Consider the following 22,746-nt stretch of genomic DNA (forward strand, 5'->3'; position numbering starts at 1 on the left):
TCTATTTTGAACAAGATGGTGCAAAGCTTTTGCAATGGCTAGTGTGTTCCTATTGAAAAAATGTAACACCCCCTCCTCTATGAGGCGTGTCTCTGCTTATGCTTGTGCTTTTGATAAAAAGTATCCCCCGGGAGATGTCAAGTTTCACTTGAGACAAGAAACTATACCGGAAGTCAGTATCCAGTATCTAATTCCTGTTTCGCTTCGACCGATAAATAAGAGCCTTTCAGAATTTACATGCTCTTTAGATGCATTGAAGATGAAGAATAAAAACTGGTTGGTTCTTCTTGTTTTGGTGATCATCACAAGCATCATTGTAGTCCTTACAAATGGAGGTATGGTATTCTTTATTAGTGGTGCCATGATTCTTCCCTGCTACTGTTTAAATTTGACTGTTTTAGAGCTGTGCATTCATTATTATCTTTTCATGCAAAAGGGTTTGCTACTCACAGAGAAGAAATGGTTCATAAACATTGCTGCGAAAGATATGACGGAAAAGGCAATTCACAGGAGGATTTTCAGAAACATTTGCAGTCGTACGTTGTGTCAAGCGTTTAAAGTCGGCTAAGGGGAAAACCCTTTGATACCGATGAATTCCGCCAAAAAGTCGAAAGAGGGGGTTCGACTAAGCGAATATCCGTCTTATCCGGGGTACGACTTTTTACATGAAAAAGGTAGAAACATCAAATGGGAATTGAAAGTCAGTATGACGTATTGAAAATCCGAGTTATCCATTCGAGGTGGGACTTAAAGGGATTCAACTGTGATCTCACAATCGAATTAGCTTAACATTTTTATGCTCGAATGATGTCTTTTGGTCCTAACCCTTCTGTGCCCATCCAAAAGATAATTTCCCAAATAATTTCGTTAAGATTCTCCGGTATGACTACGCTAATATGGCAGTATGCTTCAGTTTCGCTCATGGCAGACCCCCGTCTTCTAGGCGTCTTCCCCGACGTACAATAAGGGCCTTTTGTCGATGGGTAGATATTTTTGCCGACTTCATTTGCACAATGTGATTCAAAATCTCTACACATTTCAAGATAAAATAAATTGCAAACAAGTTTAAGAAAAAAAATATATATACATAGTTCACACTTTTCGTTGTGGACGCTTTCAGCCTATTCATATTCTTATTACAAAAGTTATTAAAAAAAGAATTTCCACAAACTGACTAACTCTTGACCGCACACACGGTCTAAAAGTGATGGGGCCTGAAAAGTGGGTAAAAGAAGCTGGGATTTGGGATCAGAGGGAGCGCAAATTGAGGGGATGTGGATGGGGGGTGTCAAGCCTAAAATACTTCCAACCTGTCCCAGATTTATGAGCATTTCTGTTATTCATCCGACAGAGAAGTGCAAAACGTTTTAAATATGGTACGGAACGACTCCCCGGATAATTATCCTTATTTTGTACAAATGAGAAGACCAAACTTAGAGAGGTGAATTTTGACTTGCCTCTAATGTTTTAATCGAGAAAGCGCTGAATCAGCAGCTCATAAGGCCAAGATATGCAGTTTTAACAAATATTTGAATTCAGTACGACAAGAATAAAAGGTGCTAAAAATGATCCTACGAATATATTATAGAAAAGCTAATATCTTCGTTTGAAATTTACCTGACTCGACAAAACAATTACCTATAAAATCTTATGAAAAATAATACATCACACCCCTTTACTTCAGCACACCCTACCTTATATTGAATAGAAGTTTAAGAATTACTATAGACAGGGCATATATTCTAGCAATCTAACAAACAATCTAACTTTTTCTTTTTTACAAGCGATCCCGTTAAATTTGAACTAGAGAGGGGGGTGGGGAGAGAGAGAGAGAGAGAGAGAGAGAGAGAGAGAGAGAGAGAGAGAGAGAGAGAGAGAGAGAGAGAGAGAGAGAGCTATGGACTTTTGTAACTAATTTTACAGTTCATTGGAAGACTTCTACTACGAAAGTGACCTGCAACAATTTATTCTGCCATTTCTAATAATAGATTGCATGTCATCAACCACCATTTGGAAAAAGATGTGGTTTTCTTTGCGAATAAGTTGAAATGGGCCAAAAGCACAATTTGAAATAAAATGTAAAATATACGAAATGCTTGCCTCTGTTAGTTATTAACTTATTACCATCGGTATCAAAAATATACTTGGTATAATATTTTTATCAATCTTAACAATTTTTTTCCAAAATAGCTGCAACTGACTGCCCAAAACGAACAGAACAAAACCATCGATGCAGAAAAAGTTGCTCCTCAGACGAAGACTGCAAAACGAAATCAAAGAAAAGGAAGAAACAGTGCATTTGTGATGGACCTTGCGGACTAAGCTGCATTAAAACAAGTATTTATTTAAATGTTTTTGCATAGTTCTTGCTAATATTTTTCTAGGCATAACGATAATCATCATCACTGTCAGCATTAATAGCATCACCATTATTTTCATATTGCCATCACCGTCATAGTTTGTTTAACCTGGCAGTGGAGGATATCTGGGGGCAAGGGAGGGGGTGTCTCCTTCAATATTCTGCAGGACAATGGTCTTTTGTTCTAAAACCATGGGAAAATATGACGCCATCTTATCAAAACATTAGGCTTGACCTCCCAAGAATTTGCTGAAGACCCTTTCTCCACTTCCCTACTTCCCTTCGTTATCTATGCTGCAACATTTTGGTTTTTCAAAATCATAATTTCTGCAGAGACAAGTTATTTATCAAAATTCCTCTTTTTATGAAACGTTGTTTTTATTTTTTCATCAAGTCCCAAGTCATTCAGGGTTAAAACAGATGGGAAAGTCAGCGCAGATAAATTTTTTGGTTCATAATTTTGTTTGCAGACCACTAGCTCAAAATATCTGTTTCTTCTCAAAATATCTGTTTCTTCTCAAAATATCTGTTTCTTCTCAAAATATAATATTTTATCTGAATTCAGTTATTGACAACACAGCACAAATGTTCAAAAATAAAAAACATTAAATTCTAACACTTCAATACACCTATTACTTTTTTCATGTTTTGTAAATCTCTCAATGTTTTCTTCCAAGCAAAACATTAGACGAACTTCTACAAGATGCTACAATACCGCATCAGTCTAACCCCCGTGTCTTAGAACGTATTGTCTCCTCTTGATGATATACGTAACAGGATATTGAAGATTCGAGGAATTGAATTCCGTTTAAAAAGCTTCCTATTCTTCGTTAGGGGAACCATCAAAGGTGCGAAGTTGGGAATGGAATGTGTAGCAAAGCGACTTTTCTGCAGTGTCGTACGGAGCAGTGTGGGGCCCTTATGGAAAGTAGTGTTTGGGGCCCCTATACTTAACTAAATTTGAGTCGGGTTTTAGAGCCCAAGTTCTCACTCCATGGGGTTTTCCTGTAAAACCCAAAGAAATAATATATAACAACATATGAAGAGAAATCCTGCTGCCTGAGATATTTTCTCTGATTTTCATCTAAGCTTTTCCTGCATTTTCATGCTGCGTATGCAGACGGGGCCTGAACATGCATTTGAAAACACGCCCAGAAAGATTAAGTTGTTCAAACTGCTTCATGGAAGCAATCAATTAGATTTTTCAATATCTGCTATATCCTCGTAAATTAAATACACGAACCCACCAGATTGAGTCAGTACTTCGCATCGTGTTAGATTGTACAAAAATAATGCTTCATAGTTATTCACATTCGCATGATAATCATAAAAGCTCTAGCTCTGATAAGCTTCAAAATCAATCGACTTATACTCATGAAAGCGGGAATATTTTTGAAGACAAGTCACTACGCATGTCGAAAGGAATTCTTGCAGGGAGTTGGGGTTGCAGAAGCGGATTCACTACATACACATGTACATTCATATGCCAAAGAGTTTTGTCACAGCAACTGATATCAAATTAAGCCTTAGAAATTAGTTGGGAGTACTAGATCCCCAAACCCCTCCCCCAAGATGTTTCATCGCAGAGGTAACATTGATAAGGAACGCTGACTCAAATATTGGAGTGCATCGCAAAACTGCCCTGACTGCCATACTCTGGAGAAAAAGTAGAAAAATTGGATGGGGGAAAATAGGATTGCGCACCCCAAACGCGTCCATAACGACGGTAAAGGTACCGAGAGCTGCCAGGCCCAGCAGACAACGCCTTTTGCAACTTCCCTTATTAAGTGAACATTTGATGGGATTAATGCAGCGGTTATTGGAGGGAACCGTTTTTTATCAAATTGTAAAATTCTACTGTTAACTTGTTAACATAATCTTAAATCAAGAGACGAAGCTTCACCTTTAAACTAGTGGATTGAAGGGTCAAGACATTTCTTAGGAAAGTTTGGGTTGCTATATCCGATGAAGTAAAAATTTTGTAGACTAATTGAAGATTAAACGGCCAAACATGAATAATTGGGATCGTTACACCCCCTACAACTCTACACCCCGACACCCGCTTAGCTACATCTTATCTTGATGTATTAGAATGTCTACAGCTCTGCCATTATATAAATTCAAATAAAAAAGTTAAAAACTTAAAATCTTATTGCTACAGCGAAAACGCAATGGAATACATGTGAAGCTGTCTAGATACAAAACGCGTAAAAATAAACTTTAATTTTAGCGATTGGATGGAGACAAAGCAAGGAGTTTTTCAAGGATCAATCTTAGGCCTGTTGCTTTTTTAACAATTACACGAATGACATTTTTCTTTATTTGAGCAAAAGCAGCCTTGGCAGCTTTGCGCATGACATTACAATTTGGCAGACTATTATACTTTATAAAGCAGCTATACTTTATAAATCGTTTTGTGAAAATTTAAACGAATCTAGTATTAAAATCAATGGCTATACATTCAAAGATTAGAATAGCATCAACTTAGATTAGAAAAACATTTAGATCGCTCTTGTAAAGAAGTTGAAAAAAGGTAAAGCTGTAGCCAGGATTGCTTCGTTTATGGATGAATTTTAGCAAATACTTTCGATAAAAACATTCATTTCATTTAAACATTTGAATTACTGTCCTCTTATTTGGATGTTTGGTAAAGGAAAGTTAATAGCCGAAAAAACAGGACTCATGAAAGAGCAAAGAGAATAGCTCATGAAAATTATGAATCAATTTTTTAAGAACTTTTATTAAAGAGAAAATAATCGATTCTCATAAGAAAAATCTACAATATCTTGCGAGCGATAGAGATGTACAAAACAAAACCGAACTTTTATGGATGAAATAGTTGGTTTAAATCGAACTTTTATGGATGAAATATTTTCCATAGATGAATGCAAATATAGCTTAAGAAACTCCCATTTCAAATCAGCAGATATTTCGATTCAATACTGTGTCATATAGATGTAGCTAGACATGGAAATCAAACCCAAACGAAATAAAATGCTCCCCAAATTCACAAATATTCCAGAAAATAGCTCAGTTTTTAAATTTTCAGGCACCGCGGAGAAGGAGGGCTGGGGGGCTGAATATTAAGCAATAAACTACCAGTAAAGCCTCTTTTTATGCGGTTTTTGCCCCCCCCCCCATTTTTCTAGACTCCCCACTTTTCTCAACGCTCCGCGGTGCCTGATTATACTTTTAACTTTCGCAAGGAACACATTTGCAGCATTGGTTAGGTATGATTTATATTATTCGATGGTAATCTAAATTATTTGGTTTTAATAGCTTTAGTGTAGCTAGAATTTGTAGCAACTTTAAACAAAGAAAGAAAAGAACACCCGAGTTTTTATAGATAACGCCGGTAAAACAGTAATTTCAAAAAACTAAAATCTCAAAAAACTTGTTTGAGGAAAGTCTTTATTTTCATCCAGGTTTCGGAAAGCAGAAAATAGAGTAGCTACCCTTAATGCAGTAAAACTGTATCGTGAGTTCTTGTTTCTCCTTGATTCCTGCTAGAACAGATTCCTAATTCTAAGAAAAAAGCTCCTAAGAGTTTCTTAGAAAAGGCTTTCTTAAAGGAAAAGTGTAGTGTATACCCCTATCAATTTTGCTAATCAAAGATTATTTATTCAATAGATCAGAAATGCCGAGTGGACCCTTCATTGGTTACATCATTGAAGCAGGGAAACGTATTCTTGAATTCACGACCTTATAAGGACAGTATTTTTAAGGTTGGAGATGTGGTATCATATAAATGTAACAATAGATTCACGCTGGTTGGGCCAAGCCAAGTCACGTGCAGTGGAATTGGAAAATGGAAACCTTGGGACAAAGGAAGAACTGAATGCGGTAGGAACAAAATACTTGTTTTTGACAATGTTTGGTTTCGACCCCCAAGGAAATCTGGAAGCGTCAGTCGTATGGTTCCCCATCATAAAAATACACAGCTTCTTGTACACTATCAAGTAGCGTGCTGAAGGACTTTTAAGTTTAGGGGGCTGGTGGGGGTTGGGATGTGCAGCAAAAGGAATTTTTTGACAGGTTTTGATCAAAAAATTTTCATTATAGTGTATGAATTTCTAAAGCAAAACCTAAATGCATGCCTAAATATTGTTGTCGTCCTCTATCACTAAGTTGCATAGCAACGATAATCAGTGACGTCACTAATAATGGCATTGTTTCATGGTTGGCTAAACACCCAAAATATGAAGAAAATATTTTATAAGGAAACTTTACAATTAAATAGTATGTTGTCACAGAGCAATCTAAGTTTGTTCTTTCTATGAAATTTTTAAATAAAAGAATATTAACGTTGATGTTTTTTGTAACAATGGTTGAGCAGCCAAGTACATTGATTGGTTCAGTATCAGACGAGAATATCGATACGGTGGACAGGGCAAACAAAGTGTTATCAAAGTTGGGGTTTGGTGTAGGCAGCCATCATCCTTCTCGGCAAGGAGCATTTTGAAAACATAACATTCTTTGGATTCAAATTCAAATTTATTTTCATTAAGCAACATTTTTACAGCGTGTTTATTGAAAATATATTTACTTATTGTCTTAATCATAAAGAGGAATTAAGGAATTATAAAGAGAATGTCCGTGAGTGTTGCCTAGGATTGAGATAAACCTGAAAGGTTATCGAGCCCAGTGCCCTGAATCTAAACTGTATCTGTACCTAAGACAAGAAACTGTATCTAAAATATTTACAGCATGGAATTTTAGAGCGAAGGAATAATTTTGGAGCAATATTCGTAAGCTTTCTCTTTAATTATGCCCCAAAGTTTGGTTTGTTTTTTTAATTGACTATGAAAAAATGTGTTGGAAGTTTTATAATAAATAAAACACAGTTTAACAATAGGGGTAGGTGGAATGTAATATCAATACGAAGGTGGAGAGAAAGATCAGCTCAGCTGACTCTAGGACAATCTGGAATGGATTAAAGCCGGATTAAATTAGAAGTAGAAAGAAGGAAGTTTGTAGTGCAAGAAAAATAACCAACGTTTTTAGAGATCAAGCGGGGATTTCATTGTTATAGAAACATCTACCAAAAGCTACAGCCCTCTCTTCTTGTCCCCTTACATGTGGCCAAATATGAGAGTTTTTAGACCCTCGACATGTGTTTTAATGGAGCCAGACTTTATGAAAAGCCAAACACAATTTTATGAAGTGGCGTCCCTGAAGATATAGGCGACAAATAACAACAAGCCATGGTTACAATCTCAATGTTATCAGCAAGCCCAAATTTACCAACGGCTTCTTAAAAACTGTGACAGCCCCAACGACCCTCCATCTGGACAAGCTCCTGCTTCTATTGTTTATATGCATGTCAATGGAATAAGCGGCAAATCATTTAAAAGTATCATTTCTATTCAATCCCATCTTTAGAAGATGGTTTTTGGAGCAGTTTATTCATGTTGATGGTGTTCAGGACTAAGTTTTTTTTAATTTTTTGGGTATATCAGGGCTTGGTTTTTTATAGACGGTTTCTTATGAAAGTGCATGTAGAGATGCAATGGCACTACCTAGAAGCTTCTTTATTGTATCATTTTATATTCTTGTGCCAAAGAAATAAGACTTCTCAATGCAGGGTATGACTGCAGGGTATGACTTCTCAAAAATGTTGCGTACATTCCAGTGAACTGCAATGTTGACTTTGCTTTTCTAGTGAGACGTTGCAAAGACCCCGGTAATCTTAAAGATGGCCGAATTGTCAGTCGATCATTCGATATTGGTCAAACTGTGAGGTTTAGGTGCAACCCAGGGTATATCCTGAAAGGTAGCACCTCTGCGAAGTGCAAAAGAGATATGACATGGAGTGAGCCATTGCCTAAATGTGAAGGTAATCATTCATAACCATCATCATCAAATCTCAATCTTACAAAGTAATTTGTAATTGGCTAGCTTGGTTTTAAAAGAAAAGATTATTACCATAGTATGTAAAATCAAGACTGATAAAGAAATAAGAAAAGAACACTTATTATTGATTTAAATGTTAGTCCAGCTTCATGTTTGTGCTGTTGATCAATAAAAAGCGTTTCGCACATGTCAAGGAAGGTTTCGCAAGATTTTTCTAAAATACCAAGAACTCTGAATGCTGCGATCAAGCTAATTATGCTGTATCCAGGCTCGATATACTTCGCTTTTCTTGGGTCGCATATCATGCAAATTTATCTTTTATGTTTATATCTTGAGATTGCATTGTATGAAAAAAGTTGAATTGCGAATGGAAATGCTTGAAAGTTTGTAATAGTAATGTTTATAATAGAGATGAGATAGTAATAGTAATAATAATCATAATCATCAGCATGGTAGACAGAAAGATGGTAGAGTTTATAAAATGTAGCTTGCAGCCACTTGCGAACCTCCTTGCAGCCACTTGCGAACCTCCTTGCAGCCGCAGTTTTTAGAGCAATGTTTAAGCTGTGCCCGGACTGAACCCTATCCAGCGAACCCCAACTGTTGCTCACAAATTTGCCTGTTAAAGTGCGTGAAAAAAACTACAGTTGTTCCTTGGGATTTTTATTTGGTTCATCCTGTTTCACATTTTCGTTTCAGTAAAAACGTGCGATCAACCAAACCTGCCAGAAAATAGCCACATTTACCGAGGTAAAGAAGTGGCCTATCAATATGGTGACCGCATTTTTCTCAGATGTACTGATGGCTACAATCGTTTGGGAAGCTCTATTCTTTATTGCCATTCCACTGGCTGGAGGTCATATGGAACAACTACCATGAAATGTGCTCGTAAGTTGGAATTTATTTTTTGTTTTTGGAAACTCAAGGATTATCTTTAGCTTCTTGCAAATCCAAAAAAAATTTCCTGGTCATATTTTCAAACATTGGACTCCATAGTATAGTCCATAGATATTGTTTGTTAATCTGCCATTTAGAATAAGGCAGATAGTTTACTTAAGAGTAAGACCTTAACATGGACATGAAATCTGTGCCTGTTCATGTTTAAATCAGGTATCTCTTTGGTAACAACTGCTAGACACCACTTCAGAGATCCAGACTTGTCATTTCGAAAAACTGGTCGCAAACTTTTCACCTAGGCCACCACGAATTTCTATGCCTACCTATAAAATATGCCAGTTATTATTTTGGTAATCCAATAGCATGGGTACCGATGCATACTAATATGAAATAATAATAGAGATTGCGTTATGAATGATATTAAGGCACATAAAAACTATTTATATTCAGGCACTTTTTGAGACGATTAGGTTTCGTGAGCAATGTGATTCTAAATCTTGGGCCCTAAGGATTTAGTTAATGCAATGCTTGGCTGTTTTTATCATTCAGGAATGGAAACATAAAAATTTTCTAATTCGAAGGTCATAGCTTTAACCTTAACATAGCGATTAGATAACGCTATCAGCCCGTGTATTTTCTGCAGGATGGAGAGCTTATGTATACTGAGCCTATTTTGCAGCGCAATGCATTAATGTCACGGGTATTGATTCGAGTCATTTCTTTAAATTCACATAGCAAAAAGCTGCGGAATGCCCGGTAGCGTAAGGAATGGGCGAATTGAAGGTACCCTATTCACCTACAAAAACACCGTCGAGTACAAGTGCAACCACGGATACTTTCTGAGAGGACAGTCTACCAGACATTGCCTTGCGAACCAAAAATGGAGTGGATCCACTCCTATTTGTGAACGTAAGTAACGTATTTTTCTTCAGCTATGCACTTTATACTCCCACACAAATTAGTTTTCGCTTTTCTTATCCTGTTTATAACAACAAAGCTTGCAAAATTATTCTTTTCGACGAAACCAATTAAATGAGGGAAAGTTTCTCTGTTGGTTGAAGAAGCGTATTGCAACAGGGTGGACTGAGGTGTGCCCTTCAAGATCTCACAATGGTTTTATTTTAACTTCTTGAAATTATTCTCAAAAATAGGGGGTGTTGTGATTTCATTGACTTTGAGCTTTTGCTTGCTATCGTTTTAACACCCTAGATCTGTAAGCTGTCAATACCCCTAACTTGATAATAATATTGCATGAACAGCTTCGGAAAAGTTTGAAAAAAATTTTAATTAGGACTTCTCAATCTTATTTGTGAAGGATTGAAAATTCAAGAACATTTAATCTCCTACTGTAATAGCAATCCAAGATACAGCGTATTTGCTTCTTTTATTTCGGCGTTTTACACGAATCGATTACTCACACATGGATTTTGGAAATATATGTAAAGATTTGTGAAAATTTTACAGCTATACAAATAGGACCTCAATGAAATAAGTATTGAAAATTTTTTTAAGTCTTTTTTGTCTTTTACCAAACAGGATATGGCAAAGTGTCCAAAAAGTCGTTAACATAGTACTTTTTCAACATAATTAATTTCCCACATCTAAATTACAATATACCACGATAAAGGTTGCTAGTTCATTAGCTTCTTCAAAAAAAAGTTAGAAAATTTCATGACAAAGGTATTGCAAAGTGTTATAGACAGGGAATTTTGCATAACCATCTAGTAACCTGCTTAACCTAAGTTTTCAAAGTTTAAATCATTAGAGTAAAGGCCACTGATCATTTTAAGCCTTGGGAACATTCTGGCAAATGACCGGAAGTTGCGTTTCCGGAAGCTTGAAAAATGCACGGCCAGAAAAATTTTGAACTTCGAATTTTTCAAATCTGATGATACCATCAGAACGGGCTTGCGAAACTGAGCAAAAGATATAAAAAGAGCAATGCGATCTTACCTATATGCAAAAAGTTATGGCTGTGGAAACTTTTCATTTTGTCAAACAACTTGCTTTCTAAAGTTTCATTATAGTACAGACGCAAAACAGTAGAATTTTGCATGTTATAATAATCCCTGTCTATTAGCTTGCTTCGGCTCAATTTGAGATTTTGCTGGTACGAAACGTTATCTTGGTGAAACTCTCTCCCAACTCTAAACATTCTTTTGGAACCTTGATGATACTTTTGCAGTATTTCAAACAGCCTGAAATCTCTGTACCTTGAGCGCCGGAATGAAAGTACTTTATTATGATTCTCATGTACGTTGCGTATTTTAAGTTTGTTTCTCTTAGGACTGTGCATAGTGCTCAAAGAACTTATTTTTGTCAATTTCTAAATATTTTTTCTCCTTAAAAAAATAGCGCTGATTTTATAGGTTTAGTTTTTATATATTATGTACCAATTAAAAGTCAATTTTATTTTCCATGCAGGTGTTGATTGTGGAGATCCAGGTCCTCTTCCAAACGGGAAATATGAAAAATATGGCACCAAATTTAACGACAAGCATTATGTTGGATGTAACACCGGCTATGTTATAAGCGGCCCTACTGAAATGACTTGTTTAGGCAGCGGAAAATGGAGTCAGAAGCCAAGATGCTCGCGTAAGTTTAATCGCCAAAACGATGCTTTTATTGGACCTTCTGTAGCCGCTCAAAGCAACGTTGAAAGGGGAATTTGACAAAATTGGATATTTCTTCCAAATTTTACATATTGTAAGCTAGGCTTGCCGGAAAATAATCATCGACCGTTCATATACAGGCATTTTCCTGTCTTGTCCTTATAAATGACCCTTGACCAGCACCTGATTAATGATTTTTGAAAAAACTTTGGTTTATACTGAATTGCTTTTCACTCTCTTGCCAGCTTTTGCTATTACTTTTCTGATTCTATCGAACGTATTGTTTCAGGTGTCACATGTGATTCGGGACATGTGACTATTGCGAATGGAAAAGTGACAGGTGATGATGCTGGAACGTCTTGCACCAATACATACAACTGTAAACTGACTTACACTTGTGACAATGGCTATGACTTATATAGCACTGGACATCCAATTTGTCAAATCAATGGACAGTGGTCAAAACAGAAGTCACGTTGTGAACGTAAGACTGACTCGACCTTTCATTCCTATGTTTGGTTGATGCATTCAAAGGACACAATAGTTTCAACCAGTTTGCTCGCTTTAAATCAACTATCATGGACACACACCCCCATCTTTTAATAACGCTCTTTTGTAAGATCCCTCTTTTCCTGCAATATGGTGTCTCTCCTTGGCAGTGCCCCTCCAGCTTTAACATGCTTCAGACATCAAGGGCTTCGGAGCAATACAGATTGAGGAGGGGGCTAACTAGTTTTTTTGGCGGTGCTGAACATGCCAAAATCAAGATAATTTTTGCAATGTTTTATGTAAATTGTTGGGGAAGATCAGGCCCCCAAGCCTCATCGCCACTCTTTTACGGAGGTACCTCTCTGTCTTGGGACTTTTTCTTTAGGTGATTTGCACTGTTGTAATGGCTTTTGCGCATTGCTCTATGATTTGACTATTAGGACGGGAATGATGAGGAATGATACACCTCATAGAGAGGAAACCTATGGGACGGGTTAACTTTAGCTTCTTTTCTGTTTGAATTGAAAAGGAACTGTTTTTATGAATTGCAATTTAAAGGCTTTGTGTCATGATAAAAATAGACGGTATACCCAAAGGTACTCAAATCTGCTGAGTCATGACTTTCCTGCTGTGGCGCTATTGGTTGACCGGGAAATGGTCACATGAACTAACCTCATTCTGATTAACAAAAGGTTCTTTATAAATAGCAAGTTGTCAACAACAGATGCCGATTTAAAACTGCAGCGATAACGCCGAAAACAAATTAACCATGTTATAAATATTTGATTATTCTAATAAAATAATGCTGGCAGTATTGCGGTAGGTTTTGTTCATGTTTTAAGTTAAGATATTTTGGCAAATTTACTTAAAAGGGAATGAAGTGAAAAAGTGAAAAATCCTAGTTGTTATTTGTATTGCCAGTTTAAGTATCATGGCTCACCGAGTCCTCCGTGAGTGCTGATTTCAGATCTTTTACTGCTTTCTCAAAAGATGTGCAAAAGAAAATCATTGAACAAGCATCTCAGTCCCATTTAGAAGACTTTAATTTCTTTTCATTTGGGTGTATTTTACTTAATTGCAGCATAAAATCATCAAAATGAAATGCAGCACAATAATTCCAGTGTCCTCTATTTTATGCAGCAAAGAATTGTGGCGACCCAAGGCCTATCGTTGGTGGCCGGTTAGTGAGTGGACGGTTTGTGTATCCTAATGTTATAAAATACGAGTGCTATGACAATTACGATATGGATGGGCCAGATGAACTGAAGTGCCAGGCTGATGGGACCTGGGATCGGCGACCAAGATGCATTGGTAAGATTCTTGCATTGCACGAAAAGTAGGATCATATTACTCATACCGATAATGCCTTTCACAGGACACTACTCGGGGGCTGGTTACATGTAGCGGGATGGCCAGGTTTACCGAGAAGGAAAAATTTTGTTGAGATCCCGGTATCAAAAGCATGCTTTGTGTTAAGCAAATTTTCGATTACTCGGAGAACGGGCTACCCCGGTTCGACGGAATCCCCTATTCTGCAATTCCGGGCTAGCCCCGCAAAGCGGGCTGCAATTTCATGTCTTGCTCACACAATCGATTCAAGCTGGGCAAGCCCGGCAAATCGGGCTGCGAATTTGGACAACGCATGCGCTGTCGGACGTAAAAACATAAATCAAACCTAGATACAATGTAAAAGAGCCAAACTCTTAAATCAAGACCTCATGGCTGAAAGCCGCTGCTTGGCGGGCGTTGCAGCCATGTTTAAAATCCTTTCACAAGACACTACTTAAAGTACAAAATACCAAGTAAAGGCGAAAAGAGGAATCTTTATCATCAGTGCGGGTTGGAAAGCAGCCGTAGTTAGAGGAGCGCGGCTTCCACCAGGTTTACTAAAAAAAATTTGTTATCCTAAGTGATACTTGGTCTTCCAAAACGTGGGGCTAGAATATCCCAATGTGGAGGGAACTTTTACTTTCTTTCAAGTGGGTAACATATATTAACTGATAAATTTATTGAAAGCTAATTAAAACCAACTTTGATTTCTTTAAATTGGAGAAATATAATTGTATATTGTTCTGTATCAGTTAAGTCTCATATAATATAGTATATAATATATCATATAATATATCTTAGTATCAAAAACCAATAAAATACACTAATAATGCTCTCTTGTCATTTCCAACTTGCACCTTTGCATATAAACTTCCTCTAAACTTCTGTTTTTCATACGATACCCAGGGAAGTTTCTAACAAATGTATATCAAAGTTTTAATTTATATCGTGTCAGTTATTTCTGATGTGTTAAAACCTTTTCGAGTCTGTTGCACAATATTTTAATATTTTTGTCTCCAATCCCTATTCAATTTAAAAAAAACTTCCCTACATATAGTTGCTCAGACTTTTTTCAAATCGACTCAATGGGTAGTTTGTTTCTTCGAGAAAAGAAACGCGGAATTAGGTCGGAAGCTGCCACATTGTAAAGTATTTTCTGCTCCTTAAAACAATATTTAAATAAACTCAGAAAGTGCTCTGTTATAAAATTCAAGCCTTGTTTTTTAAATTTTAACAGTTTTTAGCCACAATATTCTTATCAAAGTTTGTTTCTCACACTATCTGTGAACGTACAGCGAACTAACAGCTGCTATAAGCGTAAAAGTTTTCACTTTCAACTTTCCAGTTTTATCCTTCGTTACTATTTGTTTTCATGATTTTTTAGCAATTCAAAGATTATGGTTCTCTTTTGATTCTTGAAAACAAGTTTTGCATTATGTTAACTTCCCTATTCTGGAGATTTATCAACTTTTTCTTCAAAGCTGAGATTTGAGGGCTTCGAGACGATTAGATATTTCTTTGTTTCGATTGATCATATTTTCACATAGATCAAATATATAAAAATGTGAATATATGAAAACAGCTTTTCTCTGCCATATTTGATATTCTGTTGAAAAGTATCTTTGCATTGAAATAAATTTTGTGTCACTTCCATTAATCTTATTAATCTATGAAAACAGCAAACTGTGGTGACCCTGGACTACCTAAAAATGGCAATCGAACATTCAACGGCTTTAAAAGTGGCAATTCCATCTTATTTCAATGTGACAGTGGCTATCGACTGTATGGTGCGGAATCAATTACTTGCCTTCAAAATTCCGCACGCTGGTCAGCTCGCATCCCATATTGTCTACGTAAGTGAATTATTCTTTTTTACAAGAATCAAATTACTTTGTTATTGCTCGGGTGTTCTTATTGTTGCTGTTACTTCAGTGTGGAATTTTTCTAATACTATTTACTATAAATTGTTTTTAAGGCCACTAAATAATAATTTGGCATACATTTTTAGTAGCACTGTTTGAAGCTGGAAAACGTGCCTTGTAAACACGAGAGTATGTTTTTCAAAGCACATTGTATTTCTCCTTTGGTCAACCTGTGGTTGGGTATGTTCTTTTGCTGTTCTTGTTTTGGTAGCACAGCAAATCGACCCTCTGAGCTCCTATAAGATAAGTTGTTGAAATGAAAAAGAGCATAGTTTAAATTTCATATCGTTCTTGTTGGCGTGAAATAGTTTGGAGATCCATACACTGCTAATTCTTCTGCATCGAAAATATGGTAGACCTGGTTGATGAATCTGTTAGATTTAATATTGTATACTATTAAATTTGTGTTTGAAAAAGCCGTTAAGCAAAGTATTATGCAAAGTATATGGTTCCGAAACTTTGCATGAAAGGTTATAAAAGTCAATATTCACTATTATTCTAAATAGTCTAATGGGATACATTGACATTTAGGGTGGGCTCGGGTAGGCTAAACTGGTGTGGGTTAGCTTGAGTTGGGGTAGCCTTGGGTGGGCTGGGGTAGACTACGATAAGTTGGGGTAAGCTAGGGAAATCTTTGGTAGGCCATGATTGGCTGCGGCTAGCTAGGGCAGGCATGGATAGACTAAGATATGCTTAGGTTGGCTAGGGTGGGCATAGGTAGGCTAGGGTAGCCTTTGGTTGGCTAGGATAGGCTTTCGTTGGCTAGGGTAGACATGGGTAGGCTAGGATAGGCTATGGTAGGCTAGGGTTGGCTAGGGTAGCCTTTCATTGGCTATGACAGACTTTGATTTGCTACGGTAGCCTTTTGTAGGCTGTGCTAGGCTGGGGTGTGTTAGGTTAGCCTTTGGTATGTTATGTTAGGCTAGGTTTGGCTATGATTTGGCTATGATAGGCATGGGTAGGCTAAGATAGGCTGGGGTTGCCTAAGGTAGTCATGGGTAGGCTAGGGTAAGCTTGGGCTGGCTAGGGTAGTCTGGAGTTGGCTAGGGTAAACTGGTGTTGGCTAGGGTAGGCTGGGGCTGGCTAGGGTAGGCTGGGGCTGGCTAGGGTAGGCTGGGGCTGGCTAGGGTAGGCTGGGGCTGGCTAGGGTAGGCTGGGGCTGGCTAGGGTAGGCTGGGGCTGGCTAGGGTAGCCTTTGATATGTTTTGGTAGGCTGAGGTTGGCTGGATTAGGCTGGGGTTTCGCTATGGTAGGCGTGAGTAGATTAAAGTAATCTTGGCGATTAATGTGTACAACTTGATAGAAAGCCAGTAGCTAAACTATTGACTATGTTTAAGAAAAGCTTGTCAGATGTGTGTCATTTTCCTTCCTGCGAAAGAGTTAAGCTAAAATATAAAAGTTAGCCGTATTTCACGAATGTCTGCACAAACAATGGCTCTCTAGATACAGGGTAACACCTCACAGACGGTGTAATACGCTTTATAATCTAGGTTTGCATGAACTGCACCCGGTTGAAAGTCTGTTTGAGAATACTCCATAACTCTGCTTGCAATTTTTCGAAGTAAACAGCACCCGCTTTAAGTCTGTTTATTTTTCAAAATAATGTTGCTGAAGTTACATTACCTAAATTGTATCATATTTATACAGCAAAGAACTGCGGAAGACCGGACGGCGTAAGGAATGGGCGAATTGAAGGTACCATCTTCACCTACAAAAACACCGTGGAGTACAAGTGCAACCACGGATACTTTCTGAGAGGGCAGTCTACCAGACATTGCCTTGCGAACCAAAAATGGAGTGGATCCACTCCAATTTGTGAACGTAAGTAACGTATTTTTCTTCAGCTATGCACTTTTTACTCTCACGCATTAGTCGTCACCTCTCTTATCCTGTTTGTAACAACAAAGCTTGCAAAGTTATTCTTTATGTCCAAACCAGTTAAATTAAGGAAAGTTTTTCTGTTGGTTGAAGAAGCGTATAGTAACGGGGTGGACTGAGGTGTTCTGTGGCTAACTACCCTAGTCTTACCAAAAGTCTATTATAATTTTTAGATTAGTAAAAAAGGTATTCATACTTGAGACCAGTTATTCTACAATGAGCACTTATTTCCATTTCAAAGAACGAACAGTATTCAGAGAGTCAAGGTTGTCCGAAATTTAAAATCGAAAGTTCACTCTTTTTAATTGGATAAAAAAATTTGCAATTTCTACCTCTGTTTTGAAATAAGTGGTTTAAAATGCGAAACTTTTCTATTGGTCCTTTTTTACTCTTGTCTGTCTATCTTTTTGTCCTTTTCTCTGTTATCTGTTATCTCCAGAGTCATCTTTTTGCAAGAATCTCATTATAAAAAGAGCACTTGACAATACTTTAATCGAGGCAAAATGTAAAAAAATTGAATTTTGGAAAACCAAGAGCCCCAAATTCCGTGACTATCCATCAATTCCGTGATAATTGGCAGGTTTACAAAAATTAAAAACTCATTCAATAAAAGTATGCTTCCTTCGTTCATTTGCAGCTTTAGAACAGATTTGAATCCCTTGACAGCAATGCCACGATCATTTGAAAGCAATAGAATCATTGACGAGTCTTTGTGTATGCCACTACGAACAAAATTTGCTTTCATGAAGTTAAGATATGAGATCATCACTAGGGAACTCTTAAGAAACACCGAGTCTTGAGATTTCCTAAAGCTTTAAGAAACTGAAGTACTAAAAGTTGACCTTTATATCTCAAAATAAGGATTTTATGGTTGTTTATAATGTGTATTTTGCACTTTTTAATAAATTGTCAATCTATGTTTCCATGATATTAGTTGCCAATTCTGGCCAAGGCAAAAGCGATTAGGATTGGAAAACCTCCTTGATGAGGTTTCTTATGGAATGGCAAATGCTATTTCCTGAATGGGAGGTGGGGGAAACACAAGACCTTTTCAAAAGTAGGCCCAAACATTGATCTTACTTGCGAAAAGCTGACCAGTCATTTTGCTAGCCCTTTCTCATTGAAAGGTCTTGTGTTTCATTTCTCCCTTGATTTGATCTCGGTTTCCTCTTCAGTCATTGGCACTTTTAAACAATACGATTGCATGTACTAATAGTTTTCGAATGACAAATTTTTGCAAGTTAACTTTGGGACAGATTTTTGTTCAAATGTTTGCAATGCCGACAATTTTTTGCAACGCAAAAAATGTTTGCAATCAATGAAATCCAAAGACATTTTCATACAGGGGTTGATTGCGGAGATCCAGGGCCAGTTCCAAATGGTTTATACGAAAACTTTGAGCAAAAGTTTAACGACAAGCGATCAGTCAAGTGCTACCCAAAATTTGCTATGCAGGGCTTTGGAGAAATCACGTGCCAGGGCAGTGGCAAATGGAGCAAAAAGCCAACATGCAAGTGTAAGTAGGAATAACCACTAAAGTTATTTCTATAATTTATTACTCTAATTGGCCTGAAATTCTAAGTTATGTTTGTCAACTGATTTGCCGTAAAAAATGTTATAATAAAAGAAATCTATAGATTGTTCGTATCGCTTAAAGAATTTAGGATAACGGACTAGTTTTTTATGAACTAGTGGATGTATTTCATCTCTACCAACTGATAGTGACTTTCAAGAAATAAAACTTCATTTATAATTACACATCAACATCCATTTTGTGCGACAAACGTTGTTTTCACAGGTGGCTCTCAATCTTTGGAAAAATATCACTACCAAATTATGGAAAAAATACCACCCACCCAATGATTGGCGTCCAATTGTTATGTAGTCCGATTTCCAATATTCTGAATTTCCATTCACATCATAAATTATGTCATTCAATCTTTTAGTGCCTTAGTACTTTTTGCCAGTTGTAAAACTTTCATGACAATATTGTTTCAGTTGTCACATGTGATGCGGGACACTTGAATATTGAGAACGGAAAAGTGACAGGTGATGATGCTGGAACGTCTTGCACCAATACATACAACTGTAAACTGACTTACACTTGTGACAATGGCTATGACTTAATCGATGATGGACAGCCAATTTGTCAAGAAAATGGGCAGTGGTCGAAACAGAAGTCGCGTTGTGAACGTGAGCTGAATTTATTATTTTCATATTTAACATACCGGTTGCTATCGAATGGTTCTGCATTTTATTTTTTGAATACACCAGTTCAATTTACAATCTTATTTTGTGAAATGCTTCAGACTTCTTTGTACCAAGTTTTTGACTTCGGATTAAGGGCCAGGATGCTAGTCTTCGTGTAAGTTTTCATGATGCTAATGCCCGTAGTGTTGATTTCACGACAATATAAAGTTAATCATTTTGTATAAGATTTCACCGTGATAGGCAACTCGGGGCGAAGATTTTCACCCAGATTGATTCTTATAAGTTTTCAATTAAACCATCGGATCTAAAATGCAATCAATATGAGAAATTTTATTCGGATTATCAGTTTAGCCGTTAATCCTAACCTGAGATTTAAAAAATCTTTCAATGAAGTTTGGGGTAATTTTTAGAATTAGGCTGTAAGTTGAACTGGTTTGCTATCAAATTGGCAGATCAATGCACAATTTTCAAGCCAAACGCGCTCTCGAAATTTCACTCGTATTTTCACAAATCAGAATATGGCCTCGAATGCGTTTCGGTCTCGCCTTAAAAAGAGCGTAAAAATACTCTTGTTCTGTCTGATTCTGATAAAGGATACGTAAAGCTATTGTGAAGGACACTTAACCTTACTAAAATAAATTGAATATTAAATTTGGTGCAAATACCACCCTCTGCGAAATAGCCGGCATCCAGTTGTCAGCAGTGGCGAAGCGTGACTTTTTCAACTGGGTATTCTCTATTAAACAAAAGGGTGGGGCAGGGTGTGGCTCGATGGGGCTTGATGAAAATAGAGGGATAATAGGAAGATTAAAAGGACTAGCTTTTGACATTTAATCTATTACTTTATCACTTTTCTTTTTGGTTCGGTTGGCAAGTACTGCACTGTCAGGGCATTACTATGATGAAAACGATACTTTGCTAAAAGGTCACTACGCAAATATACTCTTCGAACTCATTAATTGCATCAAAATTCCATTTCATCAAAAGTAATTCACATCAAAACGTATCATTGAAAATCAGTAAAATTTTGCTGGTCGAAATATGTCCCAATAGTTGTTGTTGAATCCTCTAAAATTTGCACTGATGTAAAGAGGAAGTAACTGTAAACACCTACTCTTCATATCTTAATACAAAAGGACTTTCAAAAGTTTCAAAATTATTCACATAGGGCATTACACGAGTTATAAATAGCTTGTGGTATGCAGTCTAGACTTTTTCTTCATGGCCTAATCGTGATATTTTCAATACAAGTTAATGTTTGAAAGAATCGAAGGTCATGAGATGAGACTGCACAATAATGCAAATAAATGCGCTCGAATAATGCAAACAAAATAGGCCAACAAGATAACTGAATACACCAGGCAACTATAAGGATATTATCCAGGCCTATCTGCATTTACTTTAATTCCGTCTCATAACACAATTAGAAACATCCCTGATTGACAAGCAATAACAAAATTGACATTTCAAGAGGGCACAGATCTGAGTCAGTGTAGTATTATGTAGAAGCCTACCTTACCTTTCCACTTTGCTGTTGGTAGATTAAGATAAGGGGTCAAATGAGAGAATGATTATGAAACAGTAATACGGACATTGCAATAGCTTTTGAATGAAGTCATGTTTACTGTTTTCGATGAAGATCCATCACTCCAACCGCTCCGACGTCCATTATCTGTTTATATCGATCTCAAAACGAGACTATTTTGAACCAACTTTGAGGCTGTACGCTGCATATTTCTCAGCGTACAGGACCATTGTTTTAGCTGATTAACGGCAATTAATCCCCTTATAAAAATCCTATCCAGGAAGTGGGCCTGCGAGTGCACCAGCCCTTGACTGCCTGGAGAATACTTCTCTTTAAGGTCGGTGGCAACAATGGGAAACTGTTTCCCGGCTGATGCACCTGCCCGCAAGACGACTGTCTCCGGGGGAAAGCTGGAAAGCAGAAATTGGAAAGGAAAAAAAATTAGTCAAGATAGAAAGAAAAAAGAGAGGAGTGGGTGGGTGGGGAAGCTTGTAAAGCGTATCTATCTGTCTCGTTCTGCTTGCAGAATGAGAGTGCACTAGCTATCGTGCTATGCGGGCGTACCATCACCACATGGAGAAATTAAGGGAACGGAAGAACTATTGTTAACAGGACAATAGGTAATCAAGTCACGTGTGGTATTTTTTTCTAGTGGATTAACTCTGTTTAAACAAGTCTAAACAACATTTAATCCCCTTATAAAAATCCTATCCAGGAAGTGGGCCTGCGAGTGCACCAGCCCTTGACTGCCTGGAGAATACTTCTCTTTAAGGTCGGTGGCAACAATGGGAAACTGTTTCCCGCCCACAAAACACCAAGTGTTGCCTCCAGACACCGACTCCTAATAAACCCTTTCTGCACTAAGGAGGGAAAAGGGAAGGGAGCCAAATCTTTTAACCCCAGATCAGAGCATGGGAGGGCGCGTCACCTATTTGCCGAATAATCCGAATGTAAGGCTATTTGCAGAATAATCCGAATGCCTGAGGGAAATCTATCTGCATCTAAAATATAGCAAATTGGGTTGGGCTACTAGACCTATACCTAGCAAATGGGAAATGACAAATGAGACGCATGCGTAATATGAAATTTGCCATTGAAGTAGATAAGTCGTCGGAGATATTGGGATCTCCGTCCCCCCATATATCACTGCTGGTGTAGCCCCTGCCCCAGATGGTGCTATTTACCTAGTGGATATACTACTACAGGGAGAGGAGGGTGAGGGGGATTACATGGAGAGGCGGGTGATGCCGGAAAAAGGTAAGCGGGTAAAGGATAGTGAGGGCAGAAAAACACTCTTCCTGTGAAGCCAGAGATAATCTGGTTCAAGCAGGTTCGTGATAAACAATCATGCCAAATTTCAGGCAAATAAAAACACTCACCCCGTTGAGAGCCAGGACCACTCTGGATCAAGCAGGTACATGAGCAACAACCAGCCAACCTTGTGGCGAATAACCATCACTCACACCACGAAAAGCCAGGAATAACCTGGCCCAAGTAGGTTTGTGATAAATAAATGTGCCAAATTTCAGGCAAATAAAAACACTCACCCCGTTGAGAGCCAGGACCACCCTGGATCAAGCAGGTACATGAGCACATAGCAAGCCAGCATTGTGGCGAAGAACCATCACTCACACCACGGAAAGCCAGGAATAATCTGGCCCAAGTGGGTTT

At 37.6% G+C, this 22,746-nt stretch overlaps 1 protein-coding gene across 5 annotated transcripts in view; it reads left to right on the plus strand.

The window, feature by feature from the left end:
• The first annotated feature begins 64 nt into the window (after positions 1–64).
• The window catches only part of LOC135694035 (sushi, von Willebrand factor type A, EGF and pentraxin domain-containing protein 1), a 72,215-nt gene continuing 49,533 nt past the window's right edge, over positions 65–22,746 (plus strand). For 4 of the 5 annotated variants that reach the window (XM_089111314.1, XM_089111315.1, XM_065212675.2 and 1 more), the window contains exons 1-13: positions 65–335; positions 2,191–2,337; positions 5,990–6,202; positions 8,022–8,195; positions 8,912–9,100; positions 9,845–10,018; positions 11,534–11,704; positions 12,011–12,205; positions 13,351–13,521; positions 15,219–15,392; positions 17,109–17,282; positions 18,685–18,855; positions 19,338–19,532. In XM_089111314.1, coding sequence (XP_088967440.1) covers positions 80–335; positions 2,191–2,337; positions 5,990–6,202; positions 8,022–8,195; positions 8,912–9,100; positions 9,845–10,018; positions 11,534–11,704; positions 12,011–12,205; positions 13,351–13,521; positions 15,219–15,392; positions 17,109–17,282; positions 18,685–18,855; positions 19,338–19,532 — 2,404 coding nt within the window. In that variant the 5' untranslated portion in view covers positions 65–79. The remainder of the gene's footprint in view (positions 336–2,190; positions 2,338–5,989; positions 6,203–8,021; positions 8,196–8,911; positions 9,101–9,844; positions 10,019–11,533; positions 11,705–12,010; positions 12,206–13,350; positions 13,522–15,218; positions 15,393–17,108; positions 17,283–18,684; positions 18,856–19,337; positions 19,533–22,746) is intronic. The other variant, XM_089111317.1, reaches the window with a different exon arrangement.

This window comes from Rhopilema esculentum, chromosome 11, assembly GCF_057945365.1.
Source record: "Rhopilema esculentum isolate cy_ngs chromosome 11, ASM5794536v1, whole genome shotgun sequence".
Classification (NCBI taxonomy): domain Eukaryota; kingdom Metazoa; phylum Cnidaria; class Scyphozoa; order Rhizostomeae; family Rhizostomatidae; genus Rhopilema; species Rhopilema esculentum.